At 34.4% G+C, this 16729-nt stretch overlaps 1 protein-coding gene across 1 annotated transcript; it reads left to right on the top strand.

Annotated features, from left to right (window-relative positions):
• Positions 1-4624: 4624 nt before the first annotated feature.
• Positions 4625-15716, top strand: LOC125059913 (probable peroxisomal acyl-coenzyme A oxidase 1). The gene is made up of 13 exons (XM_047664607.1): positions 4625-4812; positions 6167-6323; positions 6574-6742; positions 7251-7374; positions 8751-8995; positions 9916-10076; positions 10252-10414; positions 10770-10960; positions 11443-11592; positions 12654-12759; positions 13690-13842; positions 14413-14529; positions 15548-15716. Exons 1-13 carry the CDS (start codon positions 4689-4691, stop codon positions 15683-15685), a joined length of 1998 nt encoding a protein of 665 aa, XP_047520563.1. The 5' UTR covers positions 4625-4688; the 3' UTR covers positions 15686-15716.
• Positions 15717-16729: the final 1013 nt, after the last annotated feature.

The following is a 16729-nucleotide window of genomic DNA, read 5'->3' as shown; positions in this document are numbered from 1 at the left end:
TTTAAAGAAAAATTATATTTTAAATTTTAATGTTAAATTGTAATTTATAAGTTAAATATTATTCTTTAATTTGGTGAAAAAACTAAAATAATGAAAGTTTTTAATAAGAAATTCGATGAAATGCAACGGAAAAAGCGACAGTAAAAAGAGACAGACACATAAATTCATAAGATTTAACGTGTATACACACTAGTTTAAAGTTTATACACTGTACAATGCTTCCTTTCTCATTTTCTTCCACGTTAAATCTTATGAATTTATGTGTCTGTCTCTTTTTACTTTTTCCGTTGCATCCGGTTTGAAATCACAACGATACTAAAGAGGTTTCACTTCAAAAATAATGTAGAACTCAGATTTTTGGATGGTTGAATCTTCTGCATCTTAGGCATGCCGGTTTCCTCATGATGTGTTCCTTCATCGAATGAGCGTGTGATAAATACGGGCATAGACTGAAAGTCTATTGGTGCACAGCCTGGGTTCCATACGTCTTCAAGGATGTGAGTGCCATGCACATTGCTCAAGCTAAAAGGACAACACTGCAATATAACTAGTCTTGCCATAAATACTGAAACAAAAAAAAACAGTTTTTCTATTTATTTATTTATTTCGTAACCCTACAGCTAACATAAATTATGTATAATTACAAACAGATACACTGAAAATATAGCCAGAGATGGAATACAAAATACTACAAAAAGGTTAAAAAATTTACAAAATCAAACAAACAACAAGAAAAAAAAATTATTCAATACATTCAACTAAATAATACCTAATTTGGCTGTGTTGTGTGATGGTGTAAGAGTGAGTATAAGTACGTGAAGGTGTGTATGTGGGGTATGCTTATGATGCAGGTGATTTTGCGCTATGGATATTCTTAATACTCCTTTTAACCATATTCCGCGACAGCTTAAACAGGTCAAGGCTTAAATATTGGTCGTTGTATGTCCGGGCTGCGCGATATAAAACTGCACATAACATATTTTACAGTGTATTAGTTTAATATATAAATATAAAAAAAAAATTCTATATCACCCCACTCCATTTTAATATCGAAAAATATTGTACAATGTATTGGCGCCAAAATGAGAAAACTCAATGATCAATCACATAAAAATGACAGATTCCAAATTCAAATGTAACATTTTGTTAATTTTTAATTGTAACACTATTTATGGCCAGACTAAGTATTTGGTTCTTACCTAAGATAATGTGAAATCGTAACACCTCTTACCTATAAATTGTCGCTGGGTTTTTTAAACTTTCCTAAAATTTATATATATCAGGGGATTTTTTATTTAATTTAAATATGTACTTGTGACGAATGTCTACGTTTGAATAAGAATTTAAATTTTTAAATCCTTAAAACATACTGTGTACTGTTAGAAACTTTTCTTTATTACATATATGGAAATAATAAGCTTGATTATTGGGTAACGTTGGCACGCAGCGGAAGCCATTAAATTTAAAGTCCATTCTTGTCTCATTATATCCTCGATAAATGGAATCCAACACAATTTTTTATCCTGTTGGAGTTTCTGATATACTCGCGGACAATACAATTTTAATTAAACATACCTACACAGTTTAATTACATACATGTCGAACAGTAAACTTTAACCTTTATTGTATTTAATGAGTCACCAATGGACGGGTTACTGACCTGCGGTACGGTAGGTACGTTGCAATAGGGTTTGTTTTTGTGTTTTGAATGGAATATCGCTCTTGGCCAGGACGGCCTAGACAGCTCAGCTAGGGATGTTTTTGTAGCTGAAGACACCGATAGCGATAATTGATTAAGACTTCGTATACCGTCGTAGGTTGCGACATCAGGCTACAAATATTGAGAGAACTACATCTAAATGACTGACGAATAACTAACGCAATAAGACAGGAAATTATGCCAGTATTAAATGTACATTCCTACAGGGACCTAACTTTTGACGTGACATCGTCTAATAAATCGATGAATGCCGGCTGCAGGCTCGAAAAACATGACTCATTGTCCCGTTACGCTCATTGTCCCGTTCGCTCATTGTACGTTTACGCCATCTATCTCTCTTCCACTCGATTGGCATATGAGTCCGGGAATTAACTCCTTTATATCCATTCAAAATAGTGATAATTCAAAAAAAATATTCAATTTTATTCGTAAAAGCATGCAATCATATTTTCATCAATGCTTTGTTATGACGATGTCAAGTTAAACATCGTCCGTAAACCGATTTATGGACAACAACAAAACCGCTGTGTGAGTTCGAAAAGTGAGTTACAGAATCGCAGGGCTGTATATTTGTGAATAGGCTATGACAGTATGAATAATAAAGTGTTATTGAGAGAATCCACATAAAATGGCTTTAAAAAGTATTTTCGGGTGTTATAACTTGTAAATAATCATTAATTTATCAAAATCATCCTTGTACACTTCCTTATGAGAACTGTCAGTCACGTGACACAAAACGGTCACAGACTAGCCTAAATGTAGTATGTAAGTATTGATTTGCAACTGATTATAATACTGTCTATATTGGAGTTAATTTATGTGTAATTTAAAAAGGTACGAAAAAACTTGACGTTTGTTTACGTTAGCATGGTCGTTGGAACTGCGACGCTATCTTGCCAAGTTTCTATATTCAAGTAAAGAAATAAATATAATTAACTGAAAAGGTTTGTAATTTGTTTTTATGTAATAGTAGGCAAACGGGCAGGAGGCTCACCTGATGTTAAGTGATACCGCCGCCCATGGACACTCACACTGCCAGGATGCTCGCAAGTGCGTTTTTCAAGAATTAGTACGCTCTTTTCTTGAATTGGTTCGTAAATACTTCAATGGGCAGCTTCCACACGAAGTTTGTCAAACCACCCATTGAATACATAAAAAGTCGGAATGACTACGGTTATTGAAAGTTACGTACCGTCGTTATCACTGATTAATGCTGCTATTTTAATTGCAAGAAAAAATAAGGATAGTAAAATAAGGAGGCAAAAAAATACCTTTAAACTATCTTTCATCGCATGCGCTGCGAAAACTATTGATGTTATAATCTACAAAATTTAAAAAAAAATTGGCAACCCGTGCGAAGCCTGGACGGGCCGCTAGTACTGAATAAAAACACATTTTTCATTTCTTTTCCATAAAAACCATTCTCAGAGTTTAAGGTATAAATCTAAAAATTAATTTCTCGAGATTTGCGCTTTGCAACATATTTCAGTACAAATTTTATGTTTCATGCGATTGGGCTGCCTACAATAACAGTTTTTATGATTAATTTTATTTGTATACAGGTTGGTCAAAAAGTCGTGGATCAAACGCAAATGGGGATCGATCAGGTCATCAGCTATATATTATATATTTTAAAATATAGCCAAGAACAAAATCCGTTGTATAACTTAAAAACGCCTTACAAATATTCAAAAATTATATCTGGGGATATTAGCATTCTAAAACGGTGCCTAGTGAATGAAAACTTATACATATGTATATGCAAAGAGACTACACTAAAAATGGACATGGGTGAGTTTCGTTATTTCAGCACCTAGAACCAGCGCCCACGGACACCAGTCTTGCGATTCTGTAACTGACTTTTCGATATTGAGCTTGTAGTTTTTGTTTATCAGAATGCCAAATGGTTAAATGACTGCTTTACGACTGATTTGAGCGCGACCGCCGCTGTGAAAACCGCTGTGAGAGTTCGAATAGTGAGTTACAGAATCGCAAGGCTGCAACGCCGATAGGCTTACTTATGTGTTGCAGATCCCTTACGCTCTTTACTTGAAGATTAGTCCTTCGTTTCGATAATTTATTTATTAACATTCTACCATACCTAGAATTTCAATATAACGTAAATAACTCGGTGAGAATATTTATATTATTTAAATATGGATTTAATATTCACTAACAATCTTAACATATTATAAACCTGTTGTATGCTGAAATCGAAAGTATTCTTCTTGTGCAACAGTAGTATAATTTTATAATTGTATTATAACATGGCAAATTAAAATATTAATAAAATTAAACTTATAAACATAAACTAATAATAATAAAATAATATACATTGAAATAAATAACGAAACTTAACATAAACTAAAATATATTATTAAAAGGAGTCGCTTTAGGCAAGGTTCCGAAGATACTGGCAGCGTTCCCCCTTTGAATTGCTAGACTAATTCTTTGTCCGAGGTAGCTGCCAGATCTTCGGTCTCCTGTGATGTCGACTAACCTTTTTGAAATTTCTTAAAAAAAAAAATACTAATACTTTACTTTACTTTTACTTTAATACTTTACTTAAATTATATATTAATTTATTGGTAATCATAACAATTAAATATACCGTATTGACAATTTTCTTAACCTACATAGTAATAATAAAAATAATTAAAAATTAATAAATAATATAATTATATAATAATTTACCATTCACCGAATTCTGCAAATTTGTTACTTATCAAATGTTAATATTAATTATCTAATCTTGATTAACAATTGATTGCAATTGTTTTTTTAACTAATAATCTTTTTTTTAAATTATCTTTAGGTAAATAAAACAGCAATCTACCTCAAAATATAACGTTCAAGTGTTTTGTGTATTTCAACACTGATTGATCTTTTTGACCTGCGTAGAATAATTTTAATACTAAAATGTCTTACACTCGATCGAGTGGCTCTGTGTCTGTTATACGATTCTAAAATGACCGTAAATAAAATTAATGAAGATCTCGCTAAAGAGAGACGAAAGTGTAATTTTGACATTCAAGAACTAACATATATAATAGATGGAGGGAAACATAAGACAGAGCAGAGAAGATCTATTGGTAAGCCATGGTTTATATCGTAATTTAGATTTTACATGGAAAGTTCTCGAATATACTTTAAATATAAAAAATCTTCAGCTTCTAAACATCTAATGAGAGTTAAATAAGGTTTATTAGATGTCCCACGAATGAATAGATGTCCAGTAATAATATTTATAAAGTACCTATTATGTTTTCATTAGAATTATTGTTAGTGCACGTTAGTCTTAAGTGCTAAACAATGGCAAACAAGAACAGAGTGTCTTTAACTTAATAAAAACTTTAAGGAAATAGCAAAAAGGTTAGTCGACATCACAGGAGACCGAAGATCTGGCAGCTACCTTGGACAAAGAATTAGTCTAGCAATTCAAAGGGGGAACGCTGCCAGTATCTTCGGAACCTTGCCTAAAGGGACTCCTTTTAATGATATATTTTAGTTTATGTTAAGTTTAGTTATTTATTTCAATGTGTATTATTTTAATATAAATAGTTTTATTTATATAACTCTCAAACATATGTTAGCAATTGGCCATCGCCAGTCCTGCCTTGCGATTCTGTAACTCACTTTTCGAACTCACACAGCGGTTTTCACAGTGGCGGTCGCGCTCAAATCAGCCGTAAAGCAGTCATTTTACGATTTGGCATTCTGATAAACAATAAACTACAAGCTCCCTCCTTATCAGAATGAGTTACAGAATCGCAAGGCAGTTGATAAGAAGAACATAAATGTAGGCAGCCCAATTGCATGAAACATAAAATTTGTACTTGGTACACGGTCTCGATAGCCCAAAGAAACAAACTTAATTTTTGTTTTAATGAATGTAAAATTTGTATTTATAGTATTTACAATTTTCTTAACCTATAAAGTAATAATAAAAAGAAAAATTAAAAAGTTTGGTCCCTGTGGCAGTGAGCCTTTAACGCTGGCAGCATTTCCTCGCTGTATTGCGATACTTATTCGTTGAGCTAGGAAAGCACCAGCTCTGGGGTCACCGGTACTTTCTACCAGACGCCAGCTTAAATTTTTAATTAGCGCCTGCGCGCTTGAACCGAATGGTCCAAGAGTATCTACTCCAAAGGAAACAAAATCGAAGTTGGACGAAAGACATTTGAGCCGTTTATTAGTTACCGCCTGCACTACGGCCGCCCCAGCTTTTTTGCATATCCAATCTTCCAAAGGGTCAACGACATCCCATCCGGACGCCGTCTCTCATTTATCTTAAAAAACACAATAGGATTTGAGTTTTGGGTTTCATGCAGTTGCAGTCCTTGATAACGTCTTTGCTTATAAATATAAACATCAAAATTATGTTTTGATAATAGCTTTGCTCAGACACAATATATTACGTCTATTTGCTACATGATTTTGTTTCAGAGGAGAATGTCCTTAAAACTGGCGCTCACGTGGACTTGGTACCTGACGAATGTTTAAGTTTGAAGGAGCGTTATGAGAATGCGGTTAAGAAATCTCTGGCGTACTCTGATTTGGTTAAAAATGAAATAGCCGCTTTTACGGGAATTGAAAGTTATGGGTAAGGAAATATTTCTATATTATTTAAATCTGCCTTGCGATTCTGTAACACACTTTTCGAACTCACACAGCGGCGGTCGCGCTCAAATCAGTCGTAAAGCAGTCATTTTACGATTTGGAATTCTGATAAACAATAAACTACAAGCTCCGTCCCTATCAGAATGCCAAATCATAAAATGACTGCTTTAAAAAGTGAGTTACAGAATCGCAGGGCTGGACTTATTTAACTAAACTAAAGCGTTTTATTCTAGCACACCAATCCTTCGGCGTCTGGCTGATGCATTTTTCGTGGAAATATCACCCATGTTGCTACACTTTGGTATGTTTGTACCAACCATTATAGGACAATGCACCCCAGAGCAACAGGCGAAGTGGTTACTGCCGGCTATAAACCTTGAAATTTACGGGGCTTATGCCCAGGTAAGGGGATTTAGATTTCACATGTATCCAAATAATAGGGTAAATAGAAATAATATAATCCCACCAACAACATAATGTGTTAGAGAGTTTGGAACTGCGAGCGTGCACTAATTTATTCTTACCAATTTTTGTGACAATCTCTAATTAGAAGACCTTTCCGAACCTCGGACCTACCGCCGGAATCTAGCCCCGCGTTTGGTTGTTCCGCCCTTAACCAATTGACGCCATAGGCCTCCTCTCTCAGGCGAGAGGGAATGGTCTGTAGTCCCCACGCTAGCCCATTGATTTGCTTATTGTCTTCACATTCATTCATAGAACATAATATCTCTTGGTCAGGGGCCCGGTCGGGGGCCCGTGGCATTTGTGGCTCTAAGACTTGCTGATTCTCATGATGTTTTTGTTTAACCTTAAATGTCGCAAACAAATCTATTGGTCGCTCAAAGATAGCCTTGGGGTGGAGAGTTGCCCACTCCAAGCTACTAATATGTAGAGATAAACAATATTTCAGACGGAGCTAGGCCACGGAACCTTTATACGAGGGTTGGAAACAACTGCCACCTACGACCCGTCAACTGAAGAATTTATTTTACATTCACCCACACTTACTGCATACAAATGGTGGATAGGAGGGTGTAAGTATTAATAAAACCAGATTTTTTATTCATGAAACTGTGCATGTCTCTAACTTTAGGGTAGGATCTTCGACCAGTCGAACCTGTCCGGCTCGAAGGACCAAGTGGCTTAAGTCCAGATGTTGCCTATATGCCAGCGGTTGGAAACTGTAGTGTGACGTCATCATACTTTAGGAATCGCTAAGAATGCCTTTATTATTTATTGTACATACAGTCAAAACCGGTTATAACGACATTGAAGGGACCGTATAGTTGCCGACGTTATATCCGATAGTCGTTATAAGCAATGTCATATACACAAGTACAGTACATATGTATGTACATTGTACATAGTTATATTATCATAGTTATCGATCTAGAATAGGTAGGTATGGGTTATAATATGGTATGTTAATATTATAATATGTAAACGAGTCAAAAAAGAAACAAAAATATTTATTACGAGATAATTAGGTACAAAAGTAATCAGTCATTTTGGTCTGTTTTTTTTTTAGCCCAGTCTCAAATATTTTTTGCATTTTACGTTTCATACTCCTCAAGGTATGAGTATCACCAGTATCGAACTGTTCGTTAAAGGCAACAAATTTTTTTAAGAGCCTCGGAAATCGTTGTTGGCTGAAACTGTTCGTTGGGAGAAAGTGCGTAGGTAATAATATGCCTAAATATTCATTCAATGCTTATAAATAAGATTTAAAATCGTTTGTTTTGCTGAGATAAGAAGCGGTTGGTCGTTATAGCCGATGAATATCGATAAAATTTCGTCGTTGTAAGCGATATGTCGCTGTATCCGATGTTGTTATAAGCGGTTTGTTTACTGAATAGTTTAATAGGGATTCGGACGGGACCATACAATCTGGTTGTAATAACCGATAGGTCGTTGTAAACGATGTCGTTATAAACGGTTTGACTGTATTAAGATTATTTTGCCTTTGAGATATGATTCGTTTAGTCTCGATGCATGAAAAATATAATTTTATCGACTAAAATAAAATAAAAATAGTATTTGTCAAAGATGAAAATATTTTTTTAACGACGTTTACGACAGCAAGAAGGGTTTTCATATAAATAAACTAATCAGTTCTAGTAATTTACTTATTTAATAATTTTTTTATCAAATATGAATATATATTAACGTAAGTACCTATATACTACATATAGGTACTTACGTTAATAAAAGACAATTTAAAATGTATAGACTGTATGAACTGTATGGGTCCACATATGTTTAGCAAATGTCTGAAACTAAAAGTCATATCGGGTTCATACTTAGGGTCTTACAGTCCAAATTTTACGTAAGTTACAAAATTCAAAATTTGTGTAACTTACGTAAAAGGTAACTATGTAACAGATTGACGTTTACCTATTCCTATTTTCAGTGGGAAAAACCGCAAATCATTGCATTGTAGTCGCCCAGTTGTACACACAAGGAAAATGTTATGGCGTCCATACATTTATAGTTCAAATTCGCGATCTGGAAACGCATGAGCCACTCCCAGGAGTTAAAGTTGGCGAAATAGGTCCTAAACTCGGTTTCAATACGGCTGATAATGGCTTTCTTGGATTCAATAACTATCGGATTCCAAGAGATCATATGCTGATGAAAAATGCCCAAGTACTGAAGGTGAGACTATCATGGACCACCAGGCTTATACTGCAATTTCATATCAATTTCCATTTCAAAATTGAGTTTCGTATCATTCAATGTTAAGGATTAGGTCAGTTGTCAGTTATGATGTTTCCCACAGGGGGCAATTTTATTGTTAAGGGCTATTCGAAAATTTATTAACATTATTTGGGATTAGGATCTAAGTTTATCATTATATATTTACTTACGGTATATCGTTACCAATTTCCTAGTAATATCTTCCTAAAATTATGATGACTTTGAAAAATATGATAGGTATCATTTAATGACGTGGTATAAGTGATACATGTATCTTATGTTCCATAATAAACATATTTTATTTTATGTTTCTTTAATTTAACGATTTTTTTTTAAATTAAAGGTTATAACGTATGTATTAAGCTATGTTATGAATTAGGTTAGGTTATTTAGGGACGTTATTTTTGAACTAATGTGCCCTAAGAATTATTAGTAATCGTTTTAGCGAATTAGTAGGAGAGAACGTCTATAAAACTACAAATTTTTAAAAATCCTGGTAAACTTTCCAGGTAACCACTATTTTGGTGACTGACTTTTCTACTAGCTTCCTTCTCAAGTCAAATCATTTATTTCAATTAGACACCTAAAATGGAAGTTTTGAACGTTAAATCAAATATAAAGATGATTCTAGTTGCCCCTTCCAAAAGCTCCGTGTGATAAGTGTTAAGATAGGTTTACAATATTTTGTATACATTACATAGTTAAATAATTGTATGCGAAGACAATGTACTCCTAGAATAAAACTACTATACTAAAATGGGCACAAAGTATTACTTACAAATTAAGCAATGCGGTAGATCAATTATTGTATTATTATCTTCTGAATTTTTAACTTAATCTTTGAGTCACCAAATAATATTCTATTAACCAATTTTCAGGACGGGACATACAAAAAGCTGGCGAATGCAAAGTTGACGTATGGTACAATGGTATTCGTTCGTGTGACACTCGTATCAGACTCCGCATTTAACTTGGCCAAAGCTGCTACAATTGCTGTTCGCTATTCAGCTGTGAGACGGCAGTCGGAGGCTAAACCCGGGTAAATCATTTATACTGGATGGCCAAAAAGTCGTGGATCAAACGCAACTAGGGAATAGATGAGGTCATCAGCTGCAAAAAATTGTTCTATGGTCCTTAAACTCAACCACTGCAGTGTTATAAATATAGTGTATATTGTATCCCTATACCTGCATTATCACAGTATTTTTTTCTAGTGCTCCGGAATCTCAGGTACTGGACTATCCCACACAGCAGCATAAACTCTTTATCTGCATCTCAACTGCCCTGGCGATGCAATTGACAGCTAACTGGCTATGGGCGACCTTTTCTAAGTACCTGAATGAAATGAGGAAGGGAAATGTTGATAATTTACCTGAGGTTAGAGTAATATATTTTCCGCCTCCATGTAATAGTACTGAGTAAATAAATTAAATGTTTTAATTTTAACTTTGAAGGTCAAATGTCAAGTCAAATATTTGGACGTGGCTAATATTAGGTTAATCTGAAAGTTGTGTTTTTTACGAAAGTACCTACCAAGCACGCATCAGAAATTACTTTTTATCGGTTTGTTAATCTTCAAATGATAGAATTTTATTATAATATATATATAATTTAAAGACCTTTACTTTGGTGACCATGCTTATGACAGATTTTTAAAAATCCACTAAGCAACTATATTTTTATGCATTTCACCTGAGTAAATGTGCATTTTAACATAAATTTATAATTCCAGCTCCATGCACTTTCAAGTTGTCTAAAATCAGTGAGTACATCGGATGCATCATTTTTGATAGAACAATGCAGATTTGCGTGTGGTGGTCATGGGTATATGACGTCATCAAGGCTGCCTCAAATATATGGTTTTGTGGTCGCCACTCGGACCTATGAAGGAGATTATACAGTACTCTTGCTGCAAACTGCCAGGTAACCACGTAATCTACCGTTTTGAGAGTTTTAATACTTAATTCCAACTTTGTACCAATGTTATAAGAATTTATTGTTGACGATTAAGCCAGCTTATTACGCAATACCAATCCAATATTCAGTTTTTTTTCTGTGATAGGAGGCAAAGTGCCCATGGACACATTGCCAGAAGGCTCCCAAGTTCTCAGAACTTTCAATGTAATTCTGATTTTGTACAGCTGTATGAGAGAGGAAGTTAGGTCAGATTCAGAGTCGAGCGCTAAGTACGATAATGACACTCTAATATGTCAGAAACGTATTGGATTTGACATGAAGTCGATTTGACGGAAGTCATATTTGGCAATAAAGCGACTTACCATACCTGTTTCGATATTTGCCTTTAAGTACGAGCAAGTCTCAATTGAATAAAACATTTCTGCGTCGAGAATAGGGAAAAGAGTTAATGAAAAAGATAAACCATTTCAAGTATTTCCTTATTCCAGATTTCTAGTAAAAGCTTGGGAACTTGCTGAATCAGGAGTAGATGTGTCTCCAACTGTGTCATACCTTAACAGGGTTAACAAACACAAGGAATTAGTATGGGATAACAGTATGGAAGGACTCATACGATCTTTTGAAGTCGTGGCCGAGGGGTACTCTTTTGACATATAATAACTATGTTTCAGTCAACCATTATATTGTATTTTAAAATAAAAAGTCAAAAATCATTTATTCATATAGGTAATACAATTTACATTTATGAACGTCAAAAAAGAAATATAAATTACATTTACTGCTAGTTCTCAAATCAAGGCCGTAGAACGGAAGAGAAGAACTGGCAATAAACTCTCCGCCACTCTTTAATCGCCAAGTTTTTTGTTATACACATCGTTTGTAAGGAGCTGCAACCATTACACCATGTTCCACATGACATCTTAAATAATAAGGAAATAAATAAAAAACAAAGATTTGTCCTCTATCAGCAGGAGGCATGGTGAAATAGGAGCACGCACTTACATTCTCGTGGGAACAACACGCAAATACATAGTCGAAATTACTAATATCACCCGCATTTAAGTAGCACCCGTTCACGTTATACACATGGCCAGCCATCGGCCCCCTTTATTATAATAAAGTTTAGTTTTTAAATATTAATTTAGAGAGAGGGACAACGATAACGATAAATAAAGATTAGTCAACAAAAACCGTATGAGCTTCATTAAAATACAGGCTTAGTTTGCTATATTTAAATTTGCTGCTACCAGATTGGAACTTCAATAGTAATCAAGTTATTATAGTAGAGTATGAAAATCTCCAAAGGTAAACATGACTGACTGATCATGTCAAGTTTGGTGTTGTCGTATTTCAAATAGCTAATAGTCGGGTAAGTGGACAATCGAACAGAAAAAGCTTTTAATCCGATATACATATCAAAGAGATTGACTTCTTGTTGTAATCCACTTTTTTTTACTTAAAAACTTCCCCCATCATTCCATTTGTCCCTCCTTTTTTTGGTCAAAACTCATCGATGTCCAAATAGAGCATTCAGCTGAAACAAGCTGGGTTGGATATTCATAGTTGTTCCTCTCACATTTTAAAATCGTTTTTCGTTTAGTTTTTATAATTCAATTTTTTTCTTTAATTTATTTTTACTATCTCTTCTATGTTATGTTTGCCAAATTTTGAAAGTTTTGAAACGAATTTTCTTATTCAGGAAAATATCTCATTGCGTTAAAAATATCCGAGAGAAGATGAAAACTGGAATGTGTTATGATGAAGCCTGGCTTCTAACAACAAATCAACTGGTTCCTGCAGCTGAGGTATTAAAGAATTGTTTTCATTAAGTATATGTGTTCTAATAAACCCTTACTAATGGGCGTACCATAAGCCTGGTTTAGCTATTGTATGTTTTATGTAGCAAATCTCAAACTCACAATAACTTCATATAGGTAACCAAGTACACTTATGAACGTCAACAGAAAAGATGTTAAATTAATTCTAAATTTACATTTACTACCAGTTCGCAACTTATGGGCGTAGAGCGGGCAAGAAGAACTGGCAAGAAACTCACCACCACTCCTTTTAATCGCCAAGTTTTGAGTCATAAAAATTTGTTTGAACTGGAGCATATCAATCCCAAGGATTAGAATAATTTAACTAATCATCAAATTTATAAAAAGCTTTATTAATTAATTTACGTTCAACGAGAGTTTTGAATTTATTCAGTGATAATTCTCTAATTTCGCTTGGGAGTTTGTTGTAAAAACGAATACAATTTCTATATAAGGAGTGGTTTAGCTTCTGGAGCCTGGTTGGTCGTACGCTTTTTTTTATATAATAGGGGGGCAATTGGATCTTTGAGGAGCACGACTGATACATATCAGACACTTTGTTGCTTCGTATATAAATTAAAGCAATCTTGATAGCAGAATAGGATCTACTTTAGTGTCACTTTAGACATAACTAACAGGAACATAATGTGAATGAAAACCTGATTAGTAAGGAAATGTTTTACACCTTCTATTTATTGCTATGATAATACCTTTTAATAATGTTATTTGTGATATATTTTTTCGTCTTTAGTATGGCTGCCTGGATATTCATTAAGTTTTGTCATTAGGTTGATTGTTTCTAAAAATAACAGTGGAATACAGAAATCGAGGTCGTAGCTGGCTTTTGTTTATTACTGATCTACTGCAATATAGCACTCAACAGCGGCGAGGTATAAATATATCCTTGGTATCTTTCAGGCACACTGTAGAGCGGTTCTTCTGAAAGTGTATCATCAAGAAGCGAAACGGTTAACAGCTGGCTCGAGCGTAAATGTACAGAAAGTTATCGACCAATTGGTTCAACTGTATATAATATTTTGGAGCCTTGAAAAAACCGGGGACTTATTAAGAGTATGTATTTGACTAAAAAAAACTTGTTTTTTTTATAAAAGTCGAATGAAACTATTCTCAGAAAGGTTAATTAAGAGTGTATGGTTGGGGCAATTAGATTCAAATAAAACTTTTTATAGAAAATGGGACCCACCTGATGTTGAATACCGCCGCACATGGATATTCTTAATGTCAGAGCTCTCGCGAGTGCATGGCCGGTCTTTTAAGATTTGGTACGCTCTTTTATTAAAGGTTATAAATCAAATCAAGTCACACCTTTTATAGGCAGCGTATGCTTCAATAAGTCGATAACCAACCAGAAATTCATTAAAATATTTAAGTTGAAGTTATGATATAAAATTATATTTAAAAATAAATTTATATGAGAATTTATAGTATATTTTTTTTTTATTCAATTAATCGACCCTATAGTTTATTTAATGGACGATTATGTTCACCACCCTCTGCTAATAATTTAACACAATTGCCTGTATTTATATGTGGACTCTCTTGTGTAGGTTCTAAACTTCTTATGAGAAGAACCTAATAAGATTATTAAGCTCCCTTAATGACCATGGCGTTCATTTTCAGTATACTCCGATATCAGAAAAGGACATAGATGAGTTGCAAAACAGATACGATGATTTATTATCCTCAATACGACCTAATGCTGTGGGACTTGTCGATGCTTTTGACATTCGTGATGAGGTTAGTGTTGCCATATACTTTTCATAATTGTCACTCGCCTTCTAGCAGCAAATATAAAGTCATCAACAAATGTTGATGTAAAAATAAATATACCGAAAAATCTGGCTATAGGCGTCACTGGTATGCAGAAATCATATCATTAAATCTAAAGAAAAATTCGATAGCATTGCGAAGTTTTGGTATACGTTTTTCATATCTATAAAACATAAAAATATCTAGATTTTATAAATATCTTATTTCAAAATCATATAATCTTTAATAGGTATCAGTAGATATGCGTTAAAACAAATCAGCGTTTTGTAATGCTAATAATCTTTGTATTTATTATTCAATAATAATAATAATTGGAAAATTAAAACAAATTTTTAAAGTTTGGTCCCGTGGCAGTGTACCTTTAACGCTGGCAGCATTTCCTCGCTGTATTGCGATACTTATTCGTTGAGGAAAGCACCAGCTCTGGGTTCACCAGTACTATCTACCAGGCGCCAACGTAACTCTTTAATAAGCGCCTGTGCACTTGAACTCACAGCCCAAGAGTCTCTACTCCAAAGGGAACATCGAAGTTGGAGGAAAGACTCTTATATTTCAGCCGTTTATTATTTTCCGCCTGCTCTGCGGCCGCCACAGCTTTAGTGATAATTAAGTCACACGCAGCAAAGTCATTGTCACTGTCTTTAACTTTTAAAATAAATAAATCAGTGGCGCTACAACCTCTTGAGGTCTTGGCCTCAGATTTCGGAATCTGTGTCATGATCATTTTTAAGTAGGCAAGTAGGTGATCAGCTTCCAGTGCCTGACACATGCCGTCGACTTTTTGGGTCTAAGACATGTCGGTTTCCTCACAATGTTTTCCTTCACCATTGGAGCAAATGTTAAAAGCGCATAGAAAGAAAGTCCATTGGTGCACAGCCGGGGATCGAACCTACGACCTCAGGCATGAGAGTCGCACGCTGAAGCCCCTAGTCCAACACTGCTCACACTGCGTCTTTGTCTTTAACATTTAAACACTTATTTTCAGATCCTGCAATCAACCCTCGGAGCCTACGATGGCAGAGTGTACGAACGACTCATGGAAGAGGCTTTAAAAACCCCACTCAACGCTGAATCGGTCAATTCATCGTTCCATAAATATTTGAAGCGTGAATCTAAATTATAGATAAATTGTCATCATAAAATATTTATTGTAATTATATTGTTTGACTTTACGAATTTATTACTCATAAATCATTAATAATTTTATAATAACTAGGTGCCCCCGCTATCGTCGTATCGAATAAATGACTCATCGTAGATTTGATTTGATCTAAGTATGTGATGTTTGAATTAAAAACAATAAATAAATATAAATTTATCTATACAGAAATCACAAAGTCACCTCTAACTTTTGTCTAATTACGTTTTTATTCAATCATGGCGAGTATTTTGGAGAATAAAATAAATTGAATTACAACACATTAGTTTGGCCGAGAGCTGTTACTAGCGATTTTATGAAATATTGTATATTAAATGAGTTATTTCAATAAAAAGCATTTGGCAGGTTACTTCATTTTTGTTCCGCGAAACACTGTCCGTCTCATCTCTCACGAACTTCGAGTGTACGTTTGTTTGACGTTTCACTAGTCACAGTAGTAGTTAGTCAGTCGCCCTAGCTCCATTGAGACAAGAACACTTCTTAGGGGCGGTTTTTTGATCCGTAGTTAACTCAACTATTGGTAAAAAATCGTTACTATTAGTTAAATATCAGCAAAATGCGTTTTTTGATCCGTGGTAAGAGCATCCAATGGTAAAATATCTAACCATTAGGCAAAAAAGTTAACTACTCAGTATCGGAGGGTTAAAAAGATGGCCGCTGGTAATTTATATAGTAACAGCTGTTTGTCACAGAAATCAAACTATGATAAATACGTTTATTACTATTGTTACGAGCTAGGGGATCGGATAGAAACGCCGTAGATTTCTTCAAGGGTTTATTTTCTAATTAAATTAACGAGGAATTTGTTAACACTAAAAACGACAATTACGCACGAAAATTCGCTAAATACACACACAAAATACTGTTACTAATTACTAAAAACACGAACTTCACACAGTACTTGTATTCACTTTTCTTCACTATATTCGCACTTTGTCACTCCGGTGTTTATCGCTTGGTATCGCATTCAAAACTGAACTAATCGGTCGCGTTTCGGCTCGCTTATAT

This window comes from Pieris napi, chromosome 20 (assembly GCF_905475465.1).
Source record: "Pieris napi chromosome 20, ilPieNapi1.2, whole genome shotgun sequence".
Taxonomy (NCBI): domain Eukaryota; kingdom Metazoa; phylum Arthropoda; class Insecta; order Lepidoptera; family Pieridae; genus Pieris; species Pieris napi.
This window is presented reverse-complemented; position numbering and strand designations above follow the sequence as displayed.

Bases quoted from the DNA above. Each gene is read 5' to 3' on its own strand.
- LOC125059913 (XM_047664607.1), top strand. From the start codon at position 4,689: ATGACCGTAAATAAAATTAATGAAGATCTCGCTAAAGAGAGACGAAAG. The intron at 6,324-6,573 runs GTAAGGAAATAT...GTTTTATTCTAG, and splicing joins ACGGGAATTGAAAGTTATGG to CACACCAATCCTTCGGCGTC. The intron at 11,593-12,653 runs GTACTCTTTTGA...TTTCTTATTCAG, and splicing joins TTTGAAGTCGTGGCCGAGGG to GAAAATATCTCATTGCGTTA.